Genomic DNA, 23,814 nt, shown 5'->3' on the forward strand with positions numbered 1-23,814 from the left:
ACAAAGTCAGAGCAACCATGGAATCGGAAAGAATCCCGATAGAGCTCTGGCCATTGGTCCTGGAAGATATGGTGCGCAAGACAAACGTGACAGCCACCAGGGCAATTGATGGCCTCACTCCCATGGAAAGCTTTCTCAACGAGGCCTTCCCCGGACAAGACAACAAGCCGGATCTGTCCGGAGAACGAATCTGCGGCTCACAAGTCACGATACACATACCGCAGGAACGAAGATTGAGATCACACAAGTTTGGCCCAAGAGGAGAGGCTGGAATCTACCTATGCATGGAAGGTTCACAGATCTACACCTGCTGGGTGCCCTCTCGCAGGAAGGGACATCAGATCGTCCGTTCTGCAAATGTACAATTCTACGAAAAGGTTGGGGAGACAGAACTCCTGACCGAAACTGAGCATGATGTTGAGCCGGAAATCCGCAAGAACGGAGCTCCCATCTCAAGCCGGCCACAGTCCGTCACGGAGCAGACAAAGACTCCAAGGCCACAAAGGTCTGAAGTGAACAATCTTCAGCATGCTGAGGTGCATAATCCTCAGCATGGACAGACGACAACATCCATGACATCAGCTAAGCTGCCCGATCTCCGAAAAGAGGTGATCACTGAGCCCAAAACAATGACTGAAGCGCTTCAAGGTCCGCAAAGGGAGCATTGGCTCAGAGCAATACACAGTGAGCTGCGCAGTCTCCTCACGAAAGGAACTTGGCGCATGCTGGACCGCAACCAAGCTCACAATAGGCCACTTACCGTCAAATGGGTATTCAAGGTCAAGAAAAACGAGGACGGCAACCTCGACAAGTTCAAGGCGCGGCTGGTGGTCAGAGGCTTTGAACAACAGTTCGGCTTTGACTACAACCAGACCTTTGCCTCTGTTGCCAAAGCGGCGACTTGGAGAATCCTCCTCACCGTTGCTGCCTGTCTTGACTGGGAGATTGAGCAGATGGACGTGTCGACGGCGTTCCTGGAAGGGGACCTCGAGGAAGAAGTCTTCATCGAAATGCCGGAAGGGCTTGTAGAGTATTTCGACCAACACCCAGAAGACCGTCCGCCAGGATTCTCAACCGAGAAGATCTGCAAACTGATCAAATCCCTCTATGGACTCAAACAGGCGCCTCGGCAATGGCAAAAGAAGCTGAAGGAGGCCTTGGAATCCCTTGACTTTCGACAAGTAACGTCTGACACGGCCGTATATCACAATCCCACAACGGGAGTGATCATCATCACATATGTGGATGACTTCCTCATCATGGGCAGCAACAAGGAAGCAATCCAAGGGTACAAAGCCCGCCTGGGAGAGATCTTCACAATGACTGATCTCGGTCCCGCCAGCCATTTTCTTGGAGTAAGAATAACCCGAGACAGGAACTCAAGGCTGATCTACCTTTCCCAGGATGCATATTTTACCAGAATACTGAAGAAATTCGGCTTAGAGGATTGTCGACCGGTCAAGACCCCGATGGAGCGAAATTCACTCTCGACACTGCAACCAAGAGACAATGGCGACTCGGCTTCTCCAGAAGAACGAGAAGACTATAGCTCGAAAACCGGCTCGCTGATGTATGGAATGACCCAAACCAGACCCGATTTAGCTTTCCTACTCTCGGTACTCTCAAGATACATGTCGAATCCATCACCAACACATTCACGAATGATCAAAAGAGGTCTCCGCTATCTACAGCAGACAAGAGACCACGGCCTGGTGCTTGGGGGCGTCAAGAAAGATCCTGAATCCGCTTGGAGCATCACAGCTTGGGCCGACTCGGATTGGAAAGGCGACACTGTTACGGGAAGATCGACGTTTGGATGGCTTGTTCAACTTGAAGGATCTACAGTCTCATGGAGGGCCAAACGGCACGAAACAGTGGCACTATCGACTACCGAGGCTGAATATACAGCACTCTCCCAGTGTGCCAGAGAATTGGCCTGGACTAGGAACCTCTTCTCTGAACTGCTCCTTCCGCTACATATGCCTATCCCACTGAACGGCGACAACCAGGGTTCCCTAAAGCTATGCAGAAACCCTGAGCTTCACCAACGGACAAAGCACATTCCGTTAACCGAGCACCATATCCGAGAAGAAGTTGAAGCCGGGAATATTGATGTGCAATACGTCAGCACACATGAGCAGGTAGCAGACGGACTCACTAAACCATTGAACGCCGTCAGCCACGGTCACTTTCTAGAAGCAATTCGAGTCAGTGCATGTCCGATCGAGGAAGCAGGTCGTATTATTTGGAGTACTGAAGTCCACGATGACTCTGTGCCCTGAAGACAAGGTGGATGGGGGCGTGTTGGAAAATCCGGGAATCCCCTTCCCTTCAGGATTCAGACTGTTAGTCTGAAAGTCCTAGATTTAAAGTTCAAAGTCCTAGATACAATCATCTAGAGATATAAACCCGAGAATAACTCTCAGCTCAATAATGAACAACCAAGTTTCATAAAAATACATTTTCACCCAGCACTACTGCGCAATATAAACAACAGGTGGTGGGGAAATACGTTAGAATATGTAATCGCAGGAACCCTCCCAATCCGTTTACAGGATCCATCACGCCATGCAAAGTACGACCCATAATTTTTAACTTTATTTTTTGGTGGAAGTAATACAATATTAGCTTTTAGCTCCGTTCCAGTAAGTCTAGATATGATCATATCATCTCCAGTGTTAAAAAGAAGCTGCCATCTTTCATGCTACCTAAAAGTTTCGTCATACGACGGCATAAGCTGGGGACTTTGGAACAGATCAGGCCATGTGAGCTGCCTGCAATCAGGTTATTGCTTAATTGGCGGGCGTTCCCCAATTCCTGGTAACTCAATATCAATTCGTTCTATGTGCAGTCTGTGTGTCTGAATGATCCATGAGTTCTAGACTCCACTACATTGATGCATATGCCCAAGTCAATTTTGCTCATCGCACACAACACACTCTTGTCTTTCGGATTGACGAGAACGGTCGACAGGTAAGCCGCCAACACTCTGATTTCCAGAAAGCTTCATGTACAAGCAAGGAGAAATAACTTAAGACTGCCGCGTGGTTGTTTAGAATTAAACTCACCCAAAAGATGTTCGCTTGTGCTAAATATTTGGCAGCTGGCGGCCCCTGGTTATAACGAAATTTCTTCGTGTATGTAAGGTAGCGTAAAACTTATTTCCTCACTTAAATCCTTCCTCCCTCCTTGTCTCTCTCATCATGTGTCGATTTGTTTAACAAACTGTACCGCAGTAGGCAGCGTGACAAGGTGGCTGACAGAACCGCAAAACTAAATGCCGATCCACAACACTCTGCCCTATCCCCTCACCTGCTCGACGTAGACTGACCGCAGTTTGACTCTACGGTGGATGACCAGAATCACATCCTGCCTCCTTCAAGATGTCATTGGGGGGGCTGGGTTGTCAGATCATCCTTTAAAGTTATATCGGAAGAATCTCTCGCGCTAACGTTTACGCCGCCCACGGCCTAAAGAGGAGATAAGTCATAATCAGCTGTAAAGTCACATTGCTGCAACTGTGAGCATAAGAATTTTGAGGCGGGAGGCTACAGCGAATAGCACGACATCAACGATGATCCCGATGCTTAATCAAAAGTCTGAGTCCAAAACTAGGAGGGCCGCTGCAATGAGATCTGGTACCTGTGCGATCTTAGATCTTGGTAAATCGTATCGATAGCTGCAGTGCTTAGGTTAAAGCGAAGCAGGATCAGTAGGTCTTATGCTGCTGGCAATAGATCAAGGATTAACCTGTTCTCAAAACTCTTGAGCTGGCGGTCACTAGCAGGTGCTTACCATAGCCCTGTATGACCCAGATTTTCATGGTGCTCAAACTCGCATTTAATCAGAGGCATAAGATTCTGGCCAGAGCGCTCGGAAAAGGTGATCTATCACGCCACGTTAAGGTTCAGAGGCTAGGGGAGTCTTGGTGTGAGGAAAGGGAAAGCCCCGGCTTTTGGCGTGCATTAGAGGTCAGAAACCAAGCTTTTTCAAATTCTTAGTCATCCTCACAATGCCCGCCCCCCAAACCATGAAAAAAAAAAAGGTTGTTTCTTAAACCTTTTAATTCGTCTAACAAACGTAACTGGGGAAGTTCCGTTGCCCATCACATTCATATGACGTGGTTGACGTCGCGCCTGCCCCAACCTTCTCTATGATTAGTGTACGTGAGCTTGCAGGTCGCACCTCAATTATACCTATCTCGTGTTGGAGGATGTGTGAGGCTTCAGTTGAGCGATTCATCATCGCTTGAGATGGTCTGCTTGTCGACGCTCAACAAAACCGAGTTGCATTTAAAGTTGCCCCAGTCACCAAGTCATATGAGCTAAAGAGGATCTCGTTTGCAAACTTTCTCTCATAAACGGACTCACTACGTTCACCGGTGAGCGCAGAGTTCGATGTTTTTGGTTGAAAGAGAAAACGGTATATAGAACATGGCCTTTTCAGGACCCTCCATGGAAGATAAGGCGTTTGAGCCGACTGCCTTTATCAATTATCATGGATTTCAGGAAGAACAATATCAAGTCTGCACACGGTGGCACGACATGGCGGCATATCAATTTCCAGAAAACGGGATTTCTCCCTCTACTGGCTCCTTCTCAACGAACTCATCCACCTCTCAGGAATTATCATTCTCAAAGCAGCATCCGGATAGCTATCTTCACCATAAAGCCATCGATACTTTGTCTGACAAGATGAACTTCGGTTCCATGCCGCCGGCACCTACATACCCTGGAATTCAGCAGGCCACCGAGATTCGTTTTCCAATACCACCGGCTCCTCCAATTCAGGATAAGATGGATAATTCTACGGGCAACTGCCACACCGATCAAAGCCTCCAATATCTTGGCGTTTTGTCAAAGCCAGACAAGGATCGGCAGACACAGGAGCCGCCAAAAGGAAAGAATCATGAACGGAAGCCCAAAGCCCTGCAGCAGGACAGTGGCAAGAAGTCCCGGGGAAAGATGGAAAATTCGGACAAATTCAAGAAGCAACCGCACCTCAGTCGCCTGGAACGGAATCGACTTGCTGCCATAAAGTCCAATCATCGCAAGCGAGATGAAGCACTCGCTTTGGCCTCACAAGAGGAACAACTGGCTGACCAACATAGACAACTTTCCTACCGCTTTGACAATGTGAGAGAAGAGCTCTATCGGCTGAAAACCGAAGTCTTACGTCATAGCGGCTGCGAATGTGTTGCTATTCAACAATATATTGCAAAAGAGGCACAAAGAACCATGAACGACTCGACTTGCTACAGCTCTCTGACCGCGGAACATGGCACAGGCACCACAAGTCTATGGCAGAATAATAATGGCAGCTATAGTGATACAGTAGAGGACATTGCAGACTTCTTTGGGAACATTTCAACCCAGGGTACTGCTGAGATGCTTACAGAGGATCGTATCGGAGACGAAATAATGCACGAACTGCTACAATCTTTTATGTAACGTTTGTCCGTGGCAATCGACCCTGTGGAATTGCATTCAAGTTGGAAGTCAAAAGTACAGAGGAATGATTGTGATCATGATGTAATATGTATGTAGATTGGTAGACTTGATATCAATGCATCCGTCTTGAATTAACGATGTCCCCGTCGCTATCCAATGAATAGTAAGGTTTATTGGCTTTATCTCCTTGACAGTCATAAGGCACAAATACATTGCATGCAAGGGATCGACAGGGATGTCATCCAATTATAATTTAGTAAAATTATGGTACTTCCTCCACAGGCATTTCTTGCCTATGATGAAAGTACCAACATTCAGGCCGTTACAAATAGCTACATCACAACAGTCACAACCCAACTGCGTATTACTGCCGACCTTCCTGCGTGCGGCCCTGCGGTTGAGGCTATCCTCAGATGCCGTATTCAACAGAGCCCGTTTCTTCCGACCCTTTTGAGAGCTACAGGATCAAGGGCCAATTTGAATGCCCTGAAATCCTAGGCAACGCGCTTGTTTCTTCGTCAGAATGAACGTCATAGAGTTTTTGGTGGAGAAAGTTTTAAAGTTACCTGAAGTACTGATATTATGACTAATCTAGAGTGGGTCGGCGATGTATTTGTGCCTTATGACTATCAAGGAGATACAACGATACAGTCTGGACGTGATCCTTTTCTGTAGCTAGGTTAATTATCAATGTTGATTCACTGTGCAGACTGAAAAGCCATCCGTGGTTATGAACAAACCTGAAGACGGAGTTGAGTCTCTGAACAAATGACTAGCGTTTAGTTTCCGGTTTGATGGTCTAGCGGTAGGATTCTTGCTTCGAGATGGAAACCTCAATTTCACGAGAAAAATAAATTGGGTCTCTGGCATAATACTCTATTATGATAGCTACGATAAGCGCGTAACTGTTGAACAGATGGTGGGTGTCACGTGCATGCAGGGATACCTGAAGATTACGGGCCGAATTTGGCGGACCTTTCAAGGGGCTAAAAAAATAAACACGACTTGAATACACGTATCTGCATCAATGAACCGAATACACGTAATGTCTGACACGTAGCAGTCCACGTATCTTCAAAGATCACGCGTCCAACCACGGCAAATATGCTAATGTCTGTTCGTAAAATGCCGCTACTGTAGTGAGTTCTGTTTCGTCTCGACAATTAATGTGGCGCGATGATGAGGCAGAGGTTTGTGAGGTGTCCATCAGATCATAGGTCGGATCTAGCCGGAAGCACGATACCACGCTCCAGACCCGAGTCCATACAGTACATGTTCCAAAATTGAACAATATCAGGCACATAAGGCCAGTCAAATGCATTTGTTATTTGAATTGGAAGGTGCTGAGGCTCTGATATATCCTGCATTCACATGCAAGCCATGCCTGTACTAATCAGAGACGCTCCCTTCACCACTCAGGACCCTGATAACCAGGACCAAAACCACGCGTTACTAGGATGGCTCGCGGCCGTGATAATGCCACTTCTAGCTCTGGTGATTTTTTTTATAGTGGGAATTCCCAGGTATGTCTTACTTGTTAGAAAGAGCTCAGCTCCTAGTTTAGTTGGCCAATGCAGTGTAGATTCTACGAATGGGCAAGGTACGGGAGAGTTGCAGTCACCGATGCCTCTAACAGTTCCCCGAGTTCTTCGTCATCAGCATCTTCCAGCACTGAAGCCAGAGATCTGCCTCATCTAGATACGATTGCTCCCCCTAAAACGAGCAAAGAGATTAGATCTGAGCTTGAGCATCAAGCCCATGCCTCTTGGGCGATCCCTGTCCCCAATATGACATGGTATGTCTTCTTGACGCTTTGGTAATCGTAAAAAGCACTTGACTAACCAATTGCCTCTTTGTTTAGCGTTATTTGCCTAGGCGATGTTCAAGACACTGATATAGTACGCAGGCTGGCGATCAATTCAATTCCATCAATTTCGTCCTCGCGTGGCGTTGCGTTGACAGCTTACTCAGCATTTGGCCAGTGGAGTTGAACCACTGCACTCTAGATTGAATTGATGGCGTTGAATTGAAGATGTTGAACATCACACGCGCGTCGAGTCCCGCAATGCTCACTTCCCAGTGTCTAGGTCATCCTCCTCTGCCTCCCATATAACGCTATTTCCAACCTCTTCTGACACATCAATCAAGCTATCAGCCGCGTCGACTAGGCCATTCCGCACCCATGACCTCAGTGTCTGTGCCATTCCTATCGTGCTAGCTTCCAATCGAGTCCGCAGCGGTGGCACCATTTGCTCAGCAACACTAAACAAACGCTCGCACTCTGCCGACATAGACGGTATTGATAGTAGGTCAAGGGCCATTCGCGACAGTCGAAGGTAGTCTCTCCGCCTCTTCCACCAATATTGGATGGGATCTGTCACAAGAGTGTCGTTCTTAGAGTCGGCACTCGACAGCCAGTGATCATATTCGTCTTGGCCCTTACTCCATGGACTTTCCCAACACCTGCCTGCCAGAGACGAAGCCCTGTGAGCGAGCTCAGTGCCTTTCGAGTGCACTCATTGCCTTCAAACGCTTGAATGGGGGTTCTTCATCCGAATTCAAAAGCTTGTACTCTTCCTCCCATAATGTTTCTTGGGCGTGTCTTTTCCTGCTTTCCCTTCCAAAGAGCAGGTGGCTTCCTCCTCTCGGACTCGTCGACAAGTCTGTGCTCCCTGATCAGATGTTTCTCGATATTCTGTGTGCCAACCGCAGTGAAGTCTGTCACCGTGGACCTGACCCTCCGGAGACAATGCTTGCAAACCCATTTCCTCTTTGTGGGAGAGTCACGGGCTTGAATGTAAAAGCCGTGCTGCCAAACCCACGAGGTCTGCCTGCCAGCGCGTTCCGAAATCGAGAAACCCGGAAACTTATGCCATGAGAAGGCTTTCCAATCGACTGGCGAAACATCCAAGTTATTAGGTGAAGTACTAGGTGCGCTGCAGTCAGGACTCTGGCACTTGACAGGTACGTTGGCGTCCATTTGAAGATTAGGAAAGGAATGGAATACAGGCAATGGTCTTCCTGCAAAAGTCATAGGGCGCGACGACAGCTGAGACGCGTTCATAAACCCCCTATGCTAGGTGCAGTTGGCACGAGCATCAAAAATACGGGGCAAAAGTATTAGTAGGGGTCCTGTGGACGTGTCTCATGGGACTACACGGATTGGGCGCTACCCTGAACCACTGCCATTATCGCCAGTTTCAACCGATGGTCAACGTTGAAAGCATCCCGGTGGAATTGAATCAATCAATGCGAGCGTTAAATGGGATTGATTGAATTGATTCACGTGACTTCAACTTCCATAAAATTGACAGGATTGAGTTGATGGTTGAATCGATCGCCAGCCTGATAGTACGCCATCTGGCATGGGAGCATACTTTCCACTCGGAATGTATTGCTACCTGGTACCTTGCGGAACACGATACATGCCCCATATGCGCATATGATTTCGTGTTATCTAAGCCTTTGCCGGAAAGGCCTAGCCAAGCCCATATGTAGAGTCATTAGGAAGATGACAGTTTGATCTTATGCTACGCGTGGATCTGTATTACTATCAATTTATCGTTCATATCATATATTTCATCTCGGAGTACGGAGGAGCCAGCGAATCGTCGTTTATCTGGTGGTGCATGAGGTTATTTTAGAAACACGAATTGATGCAGTTGCAGACATATCATGTCGGGCAAAAGTCCACGAAACCTAAAATCCAACCTCGCGTTCAAGGCTAGCCATTTTAGTGTCTAGTCTTATTTCTCCAAGGCTCTAGACCTTGGACCCCTATTCGCTTAGAATTGGCCAGTGTACAGTACAGACAGCCTGATAGCACAGAGTGGAGGCAAATTGATCGAACGACAACATTAGTCCGAGGTGTCCGTGAACTCTTCTACTTGTAAATATTCAAGTTAAATGTATAAAACATCAATTCGCAAATTTTCACCAGCTTCCTTCTGGATGCAATGGTTGACTTGCTTCTTCAGAAATCCTTCTCATTGCCAGGCCCGCACGTTATGGGTGTGTGGGCCCCCTTCCCACGACGGAAGAATTTGTTGACTCTGATGCTATTCTCCTCACCTGGCGCTATGTCATACAGTAAGCCACTAACATGTGATCCTCTCAGTCCTTTGTTAGTTGTTTACTGATGGAGACTATCCCTTGAGCTGTGGAAAACCTCCCAGCAGGTCCCAGCCGTGGGGGGGGGACAGTCAATCATGCATCGGATTAAAGATACCAAATCCCCTCCCTAATTTAGCCGATGATAGAAGTACCAGCAATCTCTCGAGTTACAAATCGCTACACCACACTGCTCACATCCCCAAATCGATTGACGCCTTCTTTTATTATAGCTGACCGGGGCCAAAGGCCTCCTTGCACTTCTTGATCTTGGCTGCCCTAATTGAAGCCCTTTGCAAGCAAGACAATCTTATTTGCGTCTCCGCCGAGATCTCTATAGGTACTGATTAGGAAGTCATCAATCAATCCGAAAGAATTTCTATGAGTATGTAGGTGGAATCAATCAATGACGCATCATAAGGCTCCCCTCATGTACCTCTCAGAAGTTGGGGTAGATGTGGGGCTCGGTACGGCCGGGAGGTTTTCCACAGCTCAAGGGATAATAGGTATTTTCAAGTGACGAGCGGAATTTCAAGGTGATGTCAAGTTGCATTCTAAACAGGTTTTGGCGATGCCCTTCTTATTCTCCTCACCCATGGGATATCGAATGCGATTAAGGCTCAAGTGTTATATACAACACAGCAAGCCCCCTTTCTTTGACTATGCTTTCATTCAATCTAGAGCTGCCCTTTAATTAATCCTGGGGCTCTTACTGAGCACCTGAATCCGAGTTGACAGTCGTTTATTCTCTTCCTCCATAGTCAGAATGCGCTGTCTTGCGGCATCCAGAACCTCGCCTCTGCTGTAACAATGATCGGCATCCATTGAGTCATCCCCACCCACGTTGTCATTCTTGGGTCTTGAGCCATGGATTGCCATAAGCAAGCTTTCGAAGCGAAGCTTCAATCGTGTACGGTACTGTTTATCAACGTTGTTGTGGCACTCGCGAGCCTGCTGGATGTTTGGGGGTAATGGTGGCTTTCTCCGGAATCTCTTTGGCCTGCGAGACGCTGAGCGCAGCTTGGCCTCTATAGGAGCCTTTGTGGCCCGTTGGCTGCTAATATGATTGCCGACAGGGTAATCATTAAAGTCATTGCTTTCGGGGCTGCTGGCTTCGGATGGTCGAGCCAAGATTCTCTTCTGATCCAGTTCTGGCCAGGTCGCGGCAGTACCCAACTCAGAACTCTGTGACCCTATCGGATGGCTGTACAGAGCGACGAACTCGTCGTTATCCCCAGCGGGGATATTAAAGGGGAAACTGGGCTCTGATGCGAAGTGATCAGCCGGAGAAATGGTGGGCGATGGTTGAAATGAGGCTATGTTTGGAACTGGGGAAACTATTGGGAGATCATATAGGGCTATCCCGCATGAAAGATCGGCGAAGATATTGTCTTAGATATGTGAGTGTCTTGCATGTTGGGACCAGGCGAACTTCTCACCCTGACTGAATTTATCCAGGAAGTAGTCAATTGGTTGCTATGAGGTGTCAGTACTGAATGCCACAAGGAATGTTGGATGTCAAGAGATCAAAAAAGGTATTTGGCCATATTGACAAACAAGTAATGGTGGAATTAAATTAAATGTTACCTGTGGGTGCCTAAGGGTCGTTGGTTTCGTTTACCTACCTCAGGTCGGCTCTCCCTTCTGTCCCAAGGAAGCTCGTGTGGGTCAGTGATGGTATCGGTACTTACTACCATGTTGTAATTGGCTGTCTGTAGGGTTCTCAATTGCCGCGGGCGGTATAATAACCAAGAGCTGGAGTGGTACAATAACACTATAGGACAGACACCTGGTACTGGTGATTCTTTCTTATGCCGAAATCCAACATTCTCGTTGTACGCGTACTGTGTTATCCTCACCTAGACTATACCTCAGCTTAGGTCTAAATCTGATCTTGACTCCTCCCTTTGGCCGGCGAAAGCCCTTTCTTTGCTTATCCTGCCCCTCACTTGACTCCTTATGTCTGATGATAATTGTGGGGCCTTAAAAGCCCCACTTCAACCCCTTGGGTTGGATTGACATGTGGTTTAGTGATACATAAGTCGACCTTTAAGTACTATCTGGGACGCAATTGGCCTTTTGTTTCGAAGTAGTGGAATGGTATTTCCAGTCAACTCTGGTTAAAAGACGGGACATGATGTCTTGAACCACTCACTCAGCCCATATATGAATGCCACGTATCAGTTAGCGTCGATCTGTTGCAGTAGTGTCGCTCTCGACCAATACAACCCACTATGGTTGAGCTGGCGTGAATAATGATTTAATCATAGGACGCAGCTCTGATGATACAGTACATAAACCTCAGATTCCTTTTTCCTAACACTGGCAATAAGAGTAATATTATACTTGGCACACTGTGTTAGAGTTGGTTCATGTGATGCATAAACTAAATACGATATGTGATTGTCACCCTTATTTGCCCCTCATATTACATTTAAGGTTTTCAACTTCCGTAACTACATGACCGTCGAAGATTGGATCCACGCCGTGGAAATATGGGGAAAAATCCATATCTCATCTGAGTGATAATATTCCCAAGGCCATGACCTATCTGGTGCCACTGTCACGCCGCCATGTTTTGGAGCCCAAAAGAACCCAGAAGAAACCCCCGTCGATCACTGGTGCTGCTGTCACTGTCATGCGGCCGCGGGGCTGTGGTTGTGAATGTGGTGTCTGTACCCCAATTCTCGGAAGAGAACGCTTGCTTTGTCAACTTATCCACTGCTTTATACGCCTGTTTCGCAATGTACTGTTGAATCAGAGTACATTCGCATTCGCCATGCCTCAGAATTTCGAATTTGAGTTGGGAAACCTCCTGCTGAAGGTCGCTATAGCAAGAAGAAAGTAGTCGATGTCGATCTTGCAATTCTTCCATCCGAGAGGTCAACTCGTTTGCTTGATCCTGTTTGCGATCACGACATTTGGCAGCCGCCCTCCGGTTTCGTTCCCGAACTTTCATATGTTGTTCGCTCTTGGCATCATCCAGCTCTGTTCTTCTCTCCCGACAATTTCTTTTCTCGCATAGCAACCTCCTGCTTACAGACTGCTTCCCAGCCTTTCTTCTCTTTGGTGGCTCTGGTGTCGATTGGTATCTGGTAAAATCTGATGTAGTGAAGGGCTCTAGGCTTTCTTGATCATTATCACGATTCCTAATAGAGCTTTGTGTGTCCTCCTTGGTTGTGGTGGTCTGTGATGTGGGAAAGCTGAATCCAGCTGACTGCTGGTTTTTGGAAGATATGGGCGATAGTTGAGTAGTGCCGAAGCTCGGATCATCCATCCAGCCACCAGCCATTTCATCATGGAAGTAATGCTCTGAAGTTGGGGTTGGAAGAGACGGAGTTTGAGAACTCGACGAGTTTGTTGGGAAGGATTGATTAGAGGAACTCATCCAATGCCATGAAATGAGGTATTCGGGCAAGTCCTGCCAGGCAAGATCAAAGAAATATTGAGTATCAATAGGTGTATTACTTTCAATTAAATAATCAGTTGGGAAGTAGTTGTTTTCTGCTAGGGTTTCCGCAAAAGCCATAATTCGTACGTGATGGAATTTTTCCTCGACCTGTTGTCAATTTATTCCGTGAATTAATGTGTGACACTCGGTGGTTACAAATTGAGTGGTTAGACGTGATGAAGTGTGCACAGGGATTCGAATTAAACCAGTCGTGGGTCGAAAACAATAACTTATGACAAAGAAGACTTGCCTTTGGCATATAATACGTCTCCTCTCAGTTGGTCTCATCCAGAGTATGTGGGGGGCTGTTAAAAATCGCCAAAAAGCCCTCTAGCCAAAGTAACATCAGGTAATATCAGTGATGCTCGACTGAAGGCAAGGGGCCGAGTCAGCCTAGTCATTCGCTTTCACAAATGTCTCTTTGAAGCCATTTAAAGTTTGAAACACTCGAATGGTGTTATTTACTTAGGCCTTGAGGTGTCTGTTTTCGTTACGATGCATGGACCCTTCAGCTTTTGGAGCTAAAAATGGTGGAGTACGTCACGCACTGCATCGTTATTACTGTTCGGCACCAGAGGACTGTAAGGCTCAACTTCGCATACATGATACCTTTGGCTTTGAAAGAACGATTGGTCTGTGAGAATCATGAGTTGAGGTGTTTCAAGATCAAATGGTGGTGATCTGATGTGCTCGCAACACCTTCTGTTGGGTTGATGCGCATGCATCGATGAATCAACAGACTCACCAAGTGCCATGTGATATTGGGTCGTTACATTGGGACTAGACTTTCTATTGCTCCTAGTACGCGAAATCATACGAGCCCCATTTTGCGCCGGAGGTCTCGGTGAGGCGCCAAGGAGATATGATTATGATCTGACGTAGCATGTTCGCGTGGACTCGACTCCAACACTGGAGCCGACTTTGAGGGTCTCTGGCCAGGTAATAAGTCAAGTTGTGCGTAAGCTTTTAGTTTATCGGCCGGGCACCAACCACCTGCAAGCCACAGACCTGGCTGACTGGATCCATTCGGAGAGTCAGACTAGTGTTCCCATTTATCCCAAGAATAGAATAGGATTGATCGTGAGTCAATATATCTTCTAAATCCACCGTGAAGTTGATATCAGAGATATTATCCCAATATTCCTGGCCATATATAACATCGCACAGAAAAGAACAAAGAGTTTGAGCCAAGCCCATCCAATTCAGAGAGCCCGATGCCGAAAACGAACTTGTTGTAACCTTGCCCTCCTTTATGCTTTCCCTCACGATAATGCGGAGCTGAAGATTCTGAGACTGTCTTCCAATAATCCCGCGTAAAATGGCAGATAATGGACTGTTGGAAGGCCATGTTGGCAATTATAACAAAACCAAATATAGCCATGCGACGACTTGAAAAATAATCTTTCGACTCTGACCAGCATCGACCTTCGGGTCTTGCCGTTTTGGGGGAGTCTGGGTGCAAATATCTCCCCCACCGAGGCGACTTGGCCGCTTGAATCCTGGCTTTGTACTGATCGATATACGATGCAGTTTTTCCAACCATGAGTGGCTTGTCAACCCTTGAGAAGTAACAGACTTGATCCTATTCAGGGTCGAAATAGACAGACTTGGATGAAGCATGCTTTTCCGGGCTACAGCGATGATCAAATAGACGTAGAGCCGGACGTGGCTGATGCTATATCCTTCTTCTTTGAAGATCTCTCAGATGTGATAATTGCAGTGCAACTCGACGCTGTGGTTGACGAAGAACCATTCAAGTGTAATGTTCAATTCAGACGTCCATGTTGTGAGTCGTCCTGGGGTTTCTTTTTACGAAGTGGTTTGCTAAACTGGCCTCCATTGGTTGACATACAGCGTCAACTACTGTAGAGAGGCAAGAATAGATACGAGAAGAATAAACAAATAAACATGGAACGACCAGGCGCTTAATCCTAAGCCATCTCACCTCGCGAATAATCAGCAAGAGGAATAATCAGTGAGGGGATCGTACTCTCCATGAGCCAGGGAAGTGCAATATCATCGGATCTACTGGGAATAAAAAAGGGTGAGAAATTAGCATCTTGGCTAGTAAATGTTGATTGGATTTTCCTATGATCGAGAAGCCGGACCCCTTAGCGTGGTTGGTGATTCAATACAGGCCTAAAAGCCCTTTTCGATGAAAGCCTCACAGTTGCGCAATGGGGATGGTTATTGCTTGAGGCATAAATAGGCGAGAATCGAGCGGTAGAGCTTGTTTGAAGGTATTATGTCATACCAGAATGTGCAAGGCATAACATTTCTATTTTTTATATCTCCTGAGAGGTCGTCCGGGCTGGAGGTTTATGACGTCTCAGGAGATATGTGATCGCAATCTATCTCACAGAAGCATCCTATTGTTATGAGATCATACACTCTGCCCAATCACCCGTTCGGCTTATATCCCTACCAAATGGAGTAGATGCGTTCCTGACCCTTACACCATATGTATAGAGGGTATGTTCTAGCCCTTGTTAATTCTTTAGAACAGTGCAATATTATCCCTGCGACAATCCACGCTACTTCGGTTGCTAAAGAACTCACTCAGCCCAGATGTAACACAGTGCAGTTAATACATCTAAAACGTAACCAGTTTGCCTTTCCAAAAGTATTCTCCCATAGAGTTGTCAAAAGTTCTTCGCTTTATTCTAGACCCAATGAAGGAGGCAGTTTTGGTGGTTGTAACCTCATAGATACTTTGAATAGAACTCTACATGATCTGGCTGTGCTATTAACTCTTATGCAACACGTTCATGTTTTGAGGCCCAATGATATTGCGTCGACCTCTCGGCGACTTCCCGTTTTATCACGGCATCAGCAATCGTTGTAGAATGGGGTTAGAGAGCCACCACAACCGTTTCGGTGAACAGAGATAAATTCTCAAACCACTTTGTTAGCTTTAACTCGCCCAAACTCACACAGCCAACTTTATTATAGCCTTGGTGAATCTTTACTCTCAAGGCTACATATCTACATTGACTCTTCCATTTAGACAACCCTCTTATCTAACCCCACCTCTCTCCGTTTTTCTCCTGTAACAGCTGTAGACCGTAGGTAAGCTGCGAAGACCATTGATAATGACATGTTACCGCCGTTGAACAATTCTCAGATCAGGAGCTACGCTGCGAGAAACCAAGGCAATGCAAGCAAACTATGAAAGTAATCCGCTATAAAATATAAAATCGAAGCAGTTTAGTAAAGTAAGAATAACTCACGCCATTAAATCAAATGAACTATGTTTGTTCCTTACATTCTCACGCCCAGCCTCTTCCATTTCTATAGCCATGCTTTAAACAGCATTTTTCTTTTTTTTTAAGGGTGGATATTTCGCATCGTTATAAACAGTTAAAGTCGCATAGCAATTGCCCTCAAGATTATCTGATGGCCCCGAATAAAAACAACTTTCTTCTCAAATAGTACCATTACAATGACAAGGTTTTCATGCCGTCCCCTTACTGTAAGTCATTCTCCTTGTATGCATTATGATACATGCTAGCCATCCTGTTTCATATTCAGTATAAACTCAATCTTTCCTTCTAACTCGAGGATCCGATTCCTTGCCATATCCAATACTTGCCCTCTGCTAAGAACCTGGCCAAGGCTGGCTGCCGTGTCCCTGCCAGCAAGGCTACGCCCCTGTGCCGCTGGCAGAACTGCGAGAAGCCTTTCAAACTGTGTCTTAAGACGGGCACGGTAGTGTTTCTCAACAAGGTTATGGCATTCTCGGGCGCGCAACTGATTGCTTGGAGTTGCGCTACGACGCTTGCGGTTTTTTGATTTGTGTGATGCTGGTCGAAGTTCAAGTTCACCGTTGGGAGCAGGAAGTGAAATATTCTTGCTGGGGGCCTGTTGATTCGATGGGTTGCTCTCCTCATGAGGACTCAAGGGCCCACATGTCGCCCCCCTCGGCGTTCCTGTGTTGGTATCAGGACAAATATAATCAAGGCTCGTCTCAAGTCTCGGTTGGCAGGCCATAGAGAGATCGGCTTCCAGCAAATCAGAAAGTCCAGATGACCCGAATGTGTTGGTAAAATGCTCAGAAGCCAAATACTCATTCATATTCGATATATGATTCTTGATAGTGGCTGTTGTTATGACCTTGTAAGTTAAGTAATGGCTCTATCTGTTAGTGTGGAATCAACTCACCCTGCTCCAATGAGCAATCAGGAGGCATCTGTAGACAATTATCAGTGCACTGGCCATTTAAAGTTAGATTAGGCGAATGTGTAATGCCTAGATATTACTCTCTAAGGCCGATCGTAAATAGCGGTCTGTGAGAAACTTACTTGAAACTGCGATTCGTCATACCCTCTGGCAAGGGTGTCAAGGGTGCCATCAACCTCCATGACAGCCATTTGGGCGTTAGGCCAGTGGTTTAAGTCGGTTGGAAATTTTAATGAATCTTTCAAAAGGAATATCAGATGATTTACAATGTTGTATTGCAACACTTTACGATATCATCCAGGAGCAACTTACCTTATACAAATGAATATAACCATTCTATCTTATGGCTTACTCTCAACGGGAATTTCAGGGCCAATAACGGACTACATATCAACATAGTGGCGAATCGTATGTCCTATCGACTGATGTGAGCAAGTCCAGATCGATCGTATGTCTTAACAGCCGGGCACCTCCACGTCTCTAGAGTTTCATCCACCTATTGATTAGTTATCAGAGTAAAGATAACCCCACGGAGGAACCGGGTTGGGCGGCCGACTCCGGACCGGTCCCTGGCTTGGCCAACGAAGCCTGGTCTGGATGGCGGTCTAGACCGGTCCATACCTTTAGTTGGATTTTGATGCGTCAGGTGGAGTGTCATCATCAATATATCTTGAATTTGGCGAGATACTATTATTTGCCGCTAGCCTATTAATTTTGATGGAACGTGTTGACAACTTTGGCTAAAATAGCTGAGCAGGCGATGCATCTTAGCATGATATTGCGAGCTGGATTGCTGCAATTCGTACTGTATGCGCCTTATCGCAAAGGATGCCGTGGTTATTGGAAAGTGTCGTGAGAATTCGGCCACTAAAACCTCCTTTTCAAAACCACCCACGTAATAATCATGTGATTGATGAAGAGATGACAGGCAACATGGAACAGGCCGGATGTGCGTCAAGCTTTGCCAATGCTCTTGTAGCCGTCATCTGACTCTTATTGGTAAGATCTTTTGATTTCTCAGCCATCAAACTTGACTATGACCATGCTAAATTGAACTCTAAAGGATTGATTTAACCTATTCTCAATGTCGTCTTGTTGTACTGTCTAGATCCTATAACCTCCGCTGGTAAACCAAAAACAAACACTAACCTAGAAATTACCAACAGTTTTCTATTATGATTCTCCTATCACCTCAACCCGTTCCTCTCTGAGACATCACGCGCTATAACCCTCCCCTCCGCGTTCGGTGTCACGACACCGACAAATTGCCCCTCGTCGACAGACCACCGCTGCTGCTGCTGCCTTCTATGAGTGGCGTACAGCGCTGAGAAATCGATATGCACTAGTGACTGTTTGCACAGACGAAGGATCCTACTTATACAATTTGAATTATACGCCCCTCAAAATAGCATTTCCCTCTCATATTCATCACCACTATGTTTATCGAAACACTCATCGCTCAGGGTCCGTCGACAGAGCCATATGTGACAGTTCCCAGACGCCAGATTACTCAGAATGCATTAACCATTCTAACACAAAACTGGACCTGGCGTGAAAGTCTTATGCCTAAACAAGATATCGCTGCATCTCAAGAAACAACGCCAAAAACACTGCAAGATGATGAAATAGTCGCCAAAAGGCTCTCCAAACGGCTATCATCCTCGTCGCAGAATGCGAGTAACGGTAGCAAGGAACAGGATTCTTGCCAGTCTCATGTCGGCTCCAATCTCTCTACCATCGCTTTCAACAATCAAAAACTAGCAGGGGAGGTTCAAAGGTGGAGAGACTCGGTCCGTAGCCGATGTTCCGAGCCGTTGGAGTCTTGTATTCCTCCTGACAAACCTGACGATAAGTCGCCACAAAGTTCAGAGCGACTGCTCCTCAAAGATAAAGTGAAGAAGGATCAAACAGATCTAGACACTCATGGCAAGTCTTTGGTATCAGGTCTCCGTCAGCCCAGACGACCGAGATCCAGAAACCCCGCATGTACTAAAACGGTGCATTTCGCACCAGATCTGGAACAAATTTGCCACTTCTACGGCACCGATCGACCATCAGCAGTCAATTCCGTTTCGGCACTTGTTGATGACTGGCGTCGAGACAAAGTCTCATCATCCTCGCACCATGAATGGCCCTGCAGGCGAGCATCTTCCTACTACTGGGTTATCAACACTCCCAACTTCCCGCAAGATGCTGTGGCTCGCCAATCGATGCCTGTCAGACTCGATGAGATAAAGGTTTTGGCTCATGAAACGGCCATCGTGGGAAGTGTTGTCGTAGCAAATCTAGATTTTCACAAATCAGTTGCCTGTCGCTACACTTTAGACTATTGGAAGACTGTATCAGAAACTGAGGCGATATATAATGCCGATCAGTGCGGGAGAAATCAAGACTACGATATGTTCATCTTCAAAATCGACTTGACGGAATATATTGATCTTGGGTATAAGCCCATGTTTCTTTGCATTCGCTATGTAGTGGGTGGCCAAGAGTTTTGGGATAACAATTCTTACGCGAATTTTCAACTGGATTTTATAAAGATAGGAAGAAGAAAGCAGACGGCACAACTGAAGGTGTAGTTGGAAATATGCCTCTACCAGTTTCTACCATCCTAGTTCACCACGTTGGCGAATAGTAAGATGTTGAAGCCTGCGGCGCAAATAGTCCCAGGTCAATCCATTAATTGCCTAATCAAGTGGCCCGTAGGGTGGAGAGTAACAGACACCTACTCGCGAAGCCGCTGATAGTTTGGGCTAGACTAGTCTCATACCCTCTGACGAATGTTATTTTGAGGTTTGTAATCGGCTATCGCGAGTTTCTGCTGAGAAAAGAGGAAAAGGTAATGTATATATAGCTATCGATAAAACCTGGGAGGACGATACGGTCATTTCAATTGAGGATTTGAGTGCTTTGGGCCTTTATTGTTTGCATTGTTTGTGGTAATCTGGGTCGCCGTAGGCGATTTGTAACTTATGTATAATTACGCACTCGAGGCGAGTCGTCATGCTCGGGTTGTTTGCTATGGCCAAGGAAGTGTCCACTGGTAAGGACCAGTTGAGGGTCTATGCTTGCTTACTTGCTTGCTTACCGACGAAGTTGATGGCGACGCCCGCAAGATGCAAAAAACATGAAGGGAATCAATTAGTTCAAGTAAAATATATGAAGAAGACGCATATAGTGATAATGATCTTGACAGCTGTTTTTTATCACATATAGTAGCGTAATCCGTGGAAATAAGTTAAGCTATAATTAAAGTGAAATGGAAGCAAAATTGCAATTGGACTCTGGCATATCGAACTGCTCTATGGGTGGGCCTGCCTGACGTGTCAGATTACTCAACGTATCGAGCTGCCAGAAGAAGTTAGCTTCGAGACTGAGTTAGGAGATGACGATCCTGGCCTATCCTTGCCTTTACGCGGGATAATCTAGATGGTCTGTTAAAGGGGTGATTAGGCCCCTACACCTCGCGGGTATGACCGGCAAGTCATGTTGGGCTGAGTAAATCCTAGAATGGATTCCCTTATTAGATTTCTGTGGGAAATTGAACATGAAAATAGATTTTGTTTGTATACACATTTGTTCTAGGCAGTAATTACACATCCCCTAGTTGCTTTCCGCACCATATATATACCAATGGCGTATGTTACCCTATATGAAAAGATCAAAATATGCTGGATCAAATAAACCCACACATTCGGGCCATGAATGGCGTGGACACTCAAAATAATACGCTGCCGATATTATAGAAAAACCATCAGTATATTTTACGATTCATATATTGTGCCTTTGTTAATCGTTCGGATATAAGACTGGGGTCCAGATTAGAACTACAGTATAAACTATCGCTTGGCTAATGCGTAGGTTTTACCCCAATCTGTTAACAGCGCTAGGCAGGAACCTACCTGAAAACACAATAGGTAAGGACTTGCCTGACAAGTATCTTCAAGTCCCCATGTTATGACTTGCTGGCTTTCATACCTTCCCCACTGAAAGACTACTCTGGATGAGGTTAGTCATGGACGCGACTAAGCTTTAGACAGTATACTCACCATCTTGGTGGCGGCATGATCTTTAATCGTCATTGTAATGGAACTGAGATTCGGAGTCTTACTTAGCACCTTAGAACAAGACAACGTCTTACGGTAAATGTGAAGATTAGAGGAAGGGTTACATGCATGAGTTCCAAGTACATCACCGGCGGGGTTTCCGAATTTACGCAATAGATTCCTTGGCAACGGGGTTTTTGATCTTGTATTCTTTATGTATACGAGCATGTCAGGTGAGAATAGTACATTTAAAAGTTGCAATCTTTGCTTAGGCTGGAAGGAAGAGTATTAAAGATTATTCACCATGACTGACGGGCTATTTATTTGACACGGGTTAGAACTAACTATGTCAGCTTCAATGAGTTGTGCGGTGTAACGTACATGCAATCAGAGACTTCGATCACGAAAAAGAAGAACCGAAGAAAAGTCAATCCTATATAACCATGCGCCCATCTTCAGTGCGCCTGAACCTCCTCCATTCTGGGATCCAAGGATTGTCGATCGGCGTTCGGGGTGAGGTATAATAAGTGATAGTAATCCTAACACTCTCTCCTTCTCGGTCCAGCCTTTCAGTAGCGGATGCGGAAGGGAAACCAATTCGAGACTTGCCACCACCGGCAAAGAAAATCATTTTCTCGCGATGAGGCCCCTCATATGAAGTCTCATATAAAGTATCAAAGTGTAGCTTCGTCATACTTGCCGCCCCGCTGGTACAGTAATCGAAGGTTGACCGAAATGTTCCTGTACATAGTATCATCTTCTCGAGTGATAGCTCACGGACTCGTGTCCGCTGAATAAATCCAAGCAGATCCGTCTCTTTGGCAGAAACCCCAGAAAACTTGCAACGCTTTAGGATGGGCAGCCTATCAAGTTCGACTATGCGCTGTAGAATGGTTTCGTAGTAGAAATGACCGACTAAGGCCGAATAACCCATTGGGATCCGAAGATAATCTATTTCCAAGTTTTCAAGTTGGTTGCATAGCCAAAGGAGTCTTGAAAGGCCGACAAAGTCGTTTTCATCTTCTGCTTCTGCTTGTACCTCAGCCGCATCGTTCTTGGAGGATCGCCCCACGTCCTGTTTGTTCTCTTGTAGAGCTCTACGAAACGCGAAAACCCGAGTGGAGAGGCTTATGACCTGAGGGTTGCCAAAGCCTTGGCAAAACCAGAGTCATTCCAGTCAATTGCATTGATTTGATCGCTGGCCAGGCTAGGACGCCGTATATTCGGTTCACTAAAGATGTCGAGGCCGTCAATGCGCAAGCTGCTCGCGGCTAATGCAGATACAACCGTATCAAACGTGTGCATTGTGCATAGCCACACACTCTTCTGCAAGGGGACTAAAGGCCCTGAATCAAGAGGTAAGGTTGTTTCTCCGCCGTTACGGACAATGGCTACTCGTAGCGTAAGCGACTGAAGACCTCCGTTCTTGCTATGTTTTGCAAGCCCATTGAATGCTTGACTAAGTAGATTGACTTCGTGGGTCCTCCTCATTTCTTCTTTTTGCCAATCACTTTGTCTCCGTGGTTCCCCGATTTTGCACTCAACGATACCTACGAGGTACAGGTGCTGGATTAGAGATCGAAGACCCCCAGCCTGAGTGCCCTCAGCGAATGTCCGTAGAGCATCAACCGTGACATGGATATGTTTTGAACGAAAGAAGGCCCTGAAACGATACTCAGAGGATTTCAAGGCAAGTGGTTTGCAGGTAAGGCGAAGATTGCGAATATCGTCCAAGTCTAGCAGCTGAACAATGCATTCGACAACAGGTTCTGGACAACTTTCCAGACCTAAAGGCATGTTTTATATGGATATTAAATAAGCATATGTGTGAGTGAGGCGGTTTGGTACTGCTTGGTGTTCAAGATGGGCATGTGGATTTGTATAAAACGGGACAATATATCCAGAGTTAGGTATACTAAGCTGGCAAAATTGCATGGCTTCGACGCTTAGTGGGAACCATTCAAGAATAGGTATGACGAAATGGTGGTGGATCAGACAGCTATCCTCTCACCTAGCTGTTGCTGTTGGTCTTGCTTGACTGGATTATGTGACTGGCCCACAGAAAATTATCACATAATGCCATTTAGACAGCCCCGTCACCACGACTCACTGGGCCTAAGGTCTGTAGTGGCGTGATGGCAATTGCGGGGTAAGACCGCGGTCAGGAGACACCGTCTCTGACCATCAGATTATAGATAGTAAAGTCGATAAGGAAGCACGTCATTATTACAATGCCAAAAACGCTGTCTAGAAGTCAGATCACTTACATAACCCTACTGTTCCCTACCTGGGTATTCCTAGCGCTGCATTTGAAGGCACCTGCCACTTCAGATCATTATATCAGATCATGTAGAATCCCGTTGAGCCTTAAAACATATTGACAAGCAAGTCCTCTCTGTAGAGTCATGGAGCGTCCTCTCCCACCAGGCATAAAGGCCCCGCCTCCTCTAATACTATATACACCCTTGGCAATTGGCTGTCAGAATAACGAGCTATGAAATAGTTCCATATATTATTGGCAATTGATAGGGGGGCATGACGAATTGATACGCGGGCATGATCCTTAGGGGGGCATGAC

At 46.2% G+C, this 23,814-nt stretch overlaps 7 protein-coding genes across 7 annotated transcripts; 2 read left to right on the forward strand and 5 right to left on the reverse strand.

Annotated features, from left to right (window-relative positions):
- Nucleotides 1-4,433: 4,433 nt before the first annotated feature.
- On the forward strand, nt 4,434-5,450 carry FOXG_06846 (uncharacterized protein; the record flags this gene model as incomplete). The annotated part of the gene is made up of 1 exon (XM_018385489.1): nt 4,434-5,450. One exon carries the CDS (start codon nt 4,434-4,436, stop codon nt 5,448-5,450), a length of 1,017 nt encoding a protein of 338 aa, XP_018242879.1.
- A 2,069-nt stretch (nt 5,451-7,519) lies between these two features.
- FOXG_19423 (uncharacterized protein) lies at nt 7,520-8,430 on the reverse strand (the record flags this gene model as incomplete). The annotated part of the gene is made up of 2 exons (XM_018399637.1): nt 7,520-7,945; nt 8,023-8,430. The coding sequence occupies 2 exons, from the start codon at nt 8,428-8,430 to the stop codon at nt 7,520-7,522; spliced, it is 834 nt and encodes a 277-aa protein (XP_018242880.1).
- Nucleotides 8,431-10,250: 1,820 nt separating this feature from the next.
- Nucleotides 10,251-11,257, reverse strand: FOXG_06847 (uncharacterized protein; the record flags this gene model as incomplete). The annotated part of the gene is made up of 2 exons (XM_018385490.1): nt 10,251-10,951; nt 11,182-11,257. 2 exons carry the CDS (start codon nt 11,255-11,257, stop codon nt 10,251-10,253), a joined length of 777 nt encoding a protein of 258 aa, XP_018242881.1.
- Nucleotides 11,258-12,123: 866 nt separating this feature from the next.
- FOXG_19424 (uncharacterized protein) lies at nt 12,124-13,089 on the reverse strand (the record flags this gene model as incomplete). The annotated part of the gene is made up of 1 exon (XM_018399638.1): nt 12,124-13,089. One exon carries the CDS (start codon nt 13,087-13,089, stop codon nt 12,124-12,126), a length of 966 nt encoding a protein of 321 aa, XP_018242882.1.
- A 3,429-nt stretch (nt 13,090-16,518) lies between these two features.
- FOXG_06848 (uncharacterized protein) lies at nt 16,519-17,381 on the reverse strand (the record flags this gene model as incomplete). Its single annotated transcript, XM_018385491.1, has 3 exons — nt 16,519-17,111; nt 17,173-17,200; nt 17,313-17,381. The coding sequence occupies 3 exons, from the start codon at nt 17,379-17,381 to the stop codon at nt 16,519-16,521; spliced, it is 690 nt and encodes a 229-aa protein (XP_018242883.1).
- Nucleotides 17,382-18,626: 1,245 nt separating this feature from the next.
- On the forward strand, nt 18,627-19,769 carry FOXG_19425 (uncharacterized protein; the record flags this gene model as incomplete). The annotated part of the gene is made up of 1 exon (XM_018399639.1): nt 18,627-19,769. One exon carries the CDS (start codon nt 18,627-18,629, stop codon nt 19,767-19,769), a length of 1,143 nt encoding a protein of 380 aa, XP_018242884.1.
- Nucleotides 19,770-22,364: 2,595 nt separating this feature from the next.
- FOXG_19426 (uncharacterized protein) lies at nt 22,365-23,033 on the reverse strand (the record flags this gene model as incomplete). The annotated part of the gene is made up of 1 exon (XM_018399640.1): nt 22,365-23,033. One exon carries the CDS (start codon nt 23,031-23,033, stop codon nt 22,365-22,367), a length of 669 nt encoding a protein of 222 aa, XP_018242885.1.
- Between the last annotated feature and the right edge of the window lie 781 nt (nt 23,034-23,814).

This window comes from Fusarium oxysporum, chromosome 3 (genome assembly GCF_000149955.1).
Source record: "Fusarium oxysporum f. sp. lycopersici 4287 chromosome 3, whole genome shotgun sequence".
In the NCBI taxonomy this organism is placed as follows: Eukaryota; Fungi; Ascomycota; class Sordariomycetes; order Hypocreales; family Nectriaceae; genus Fusarium; species Fusarium oxysporum.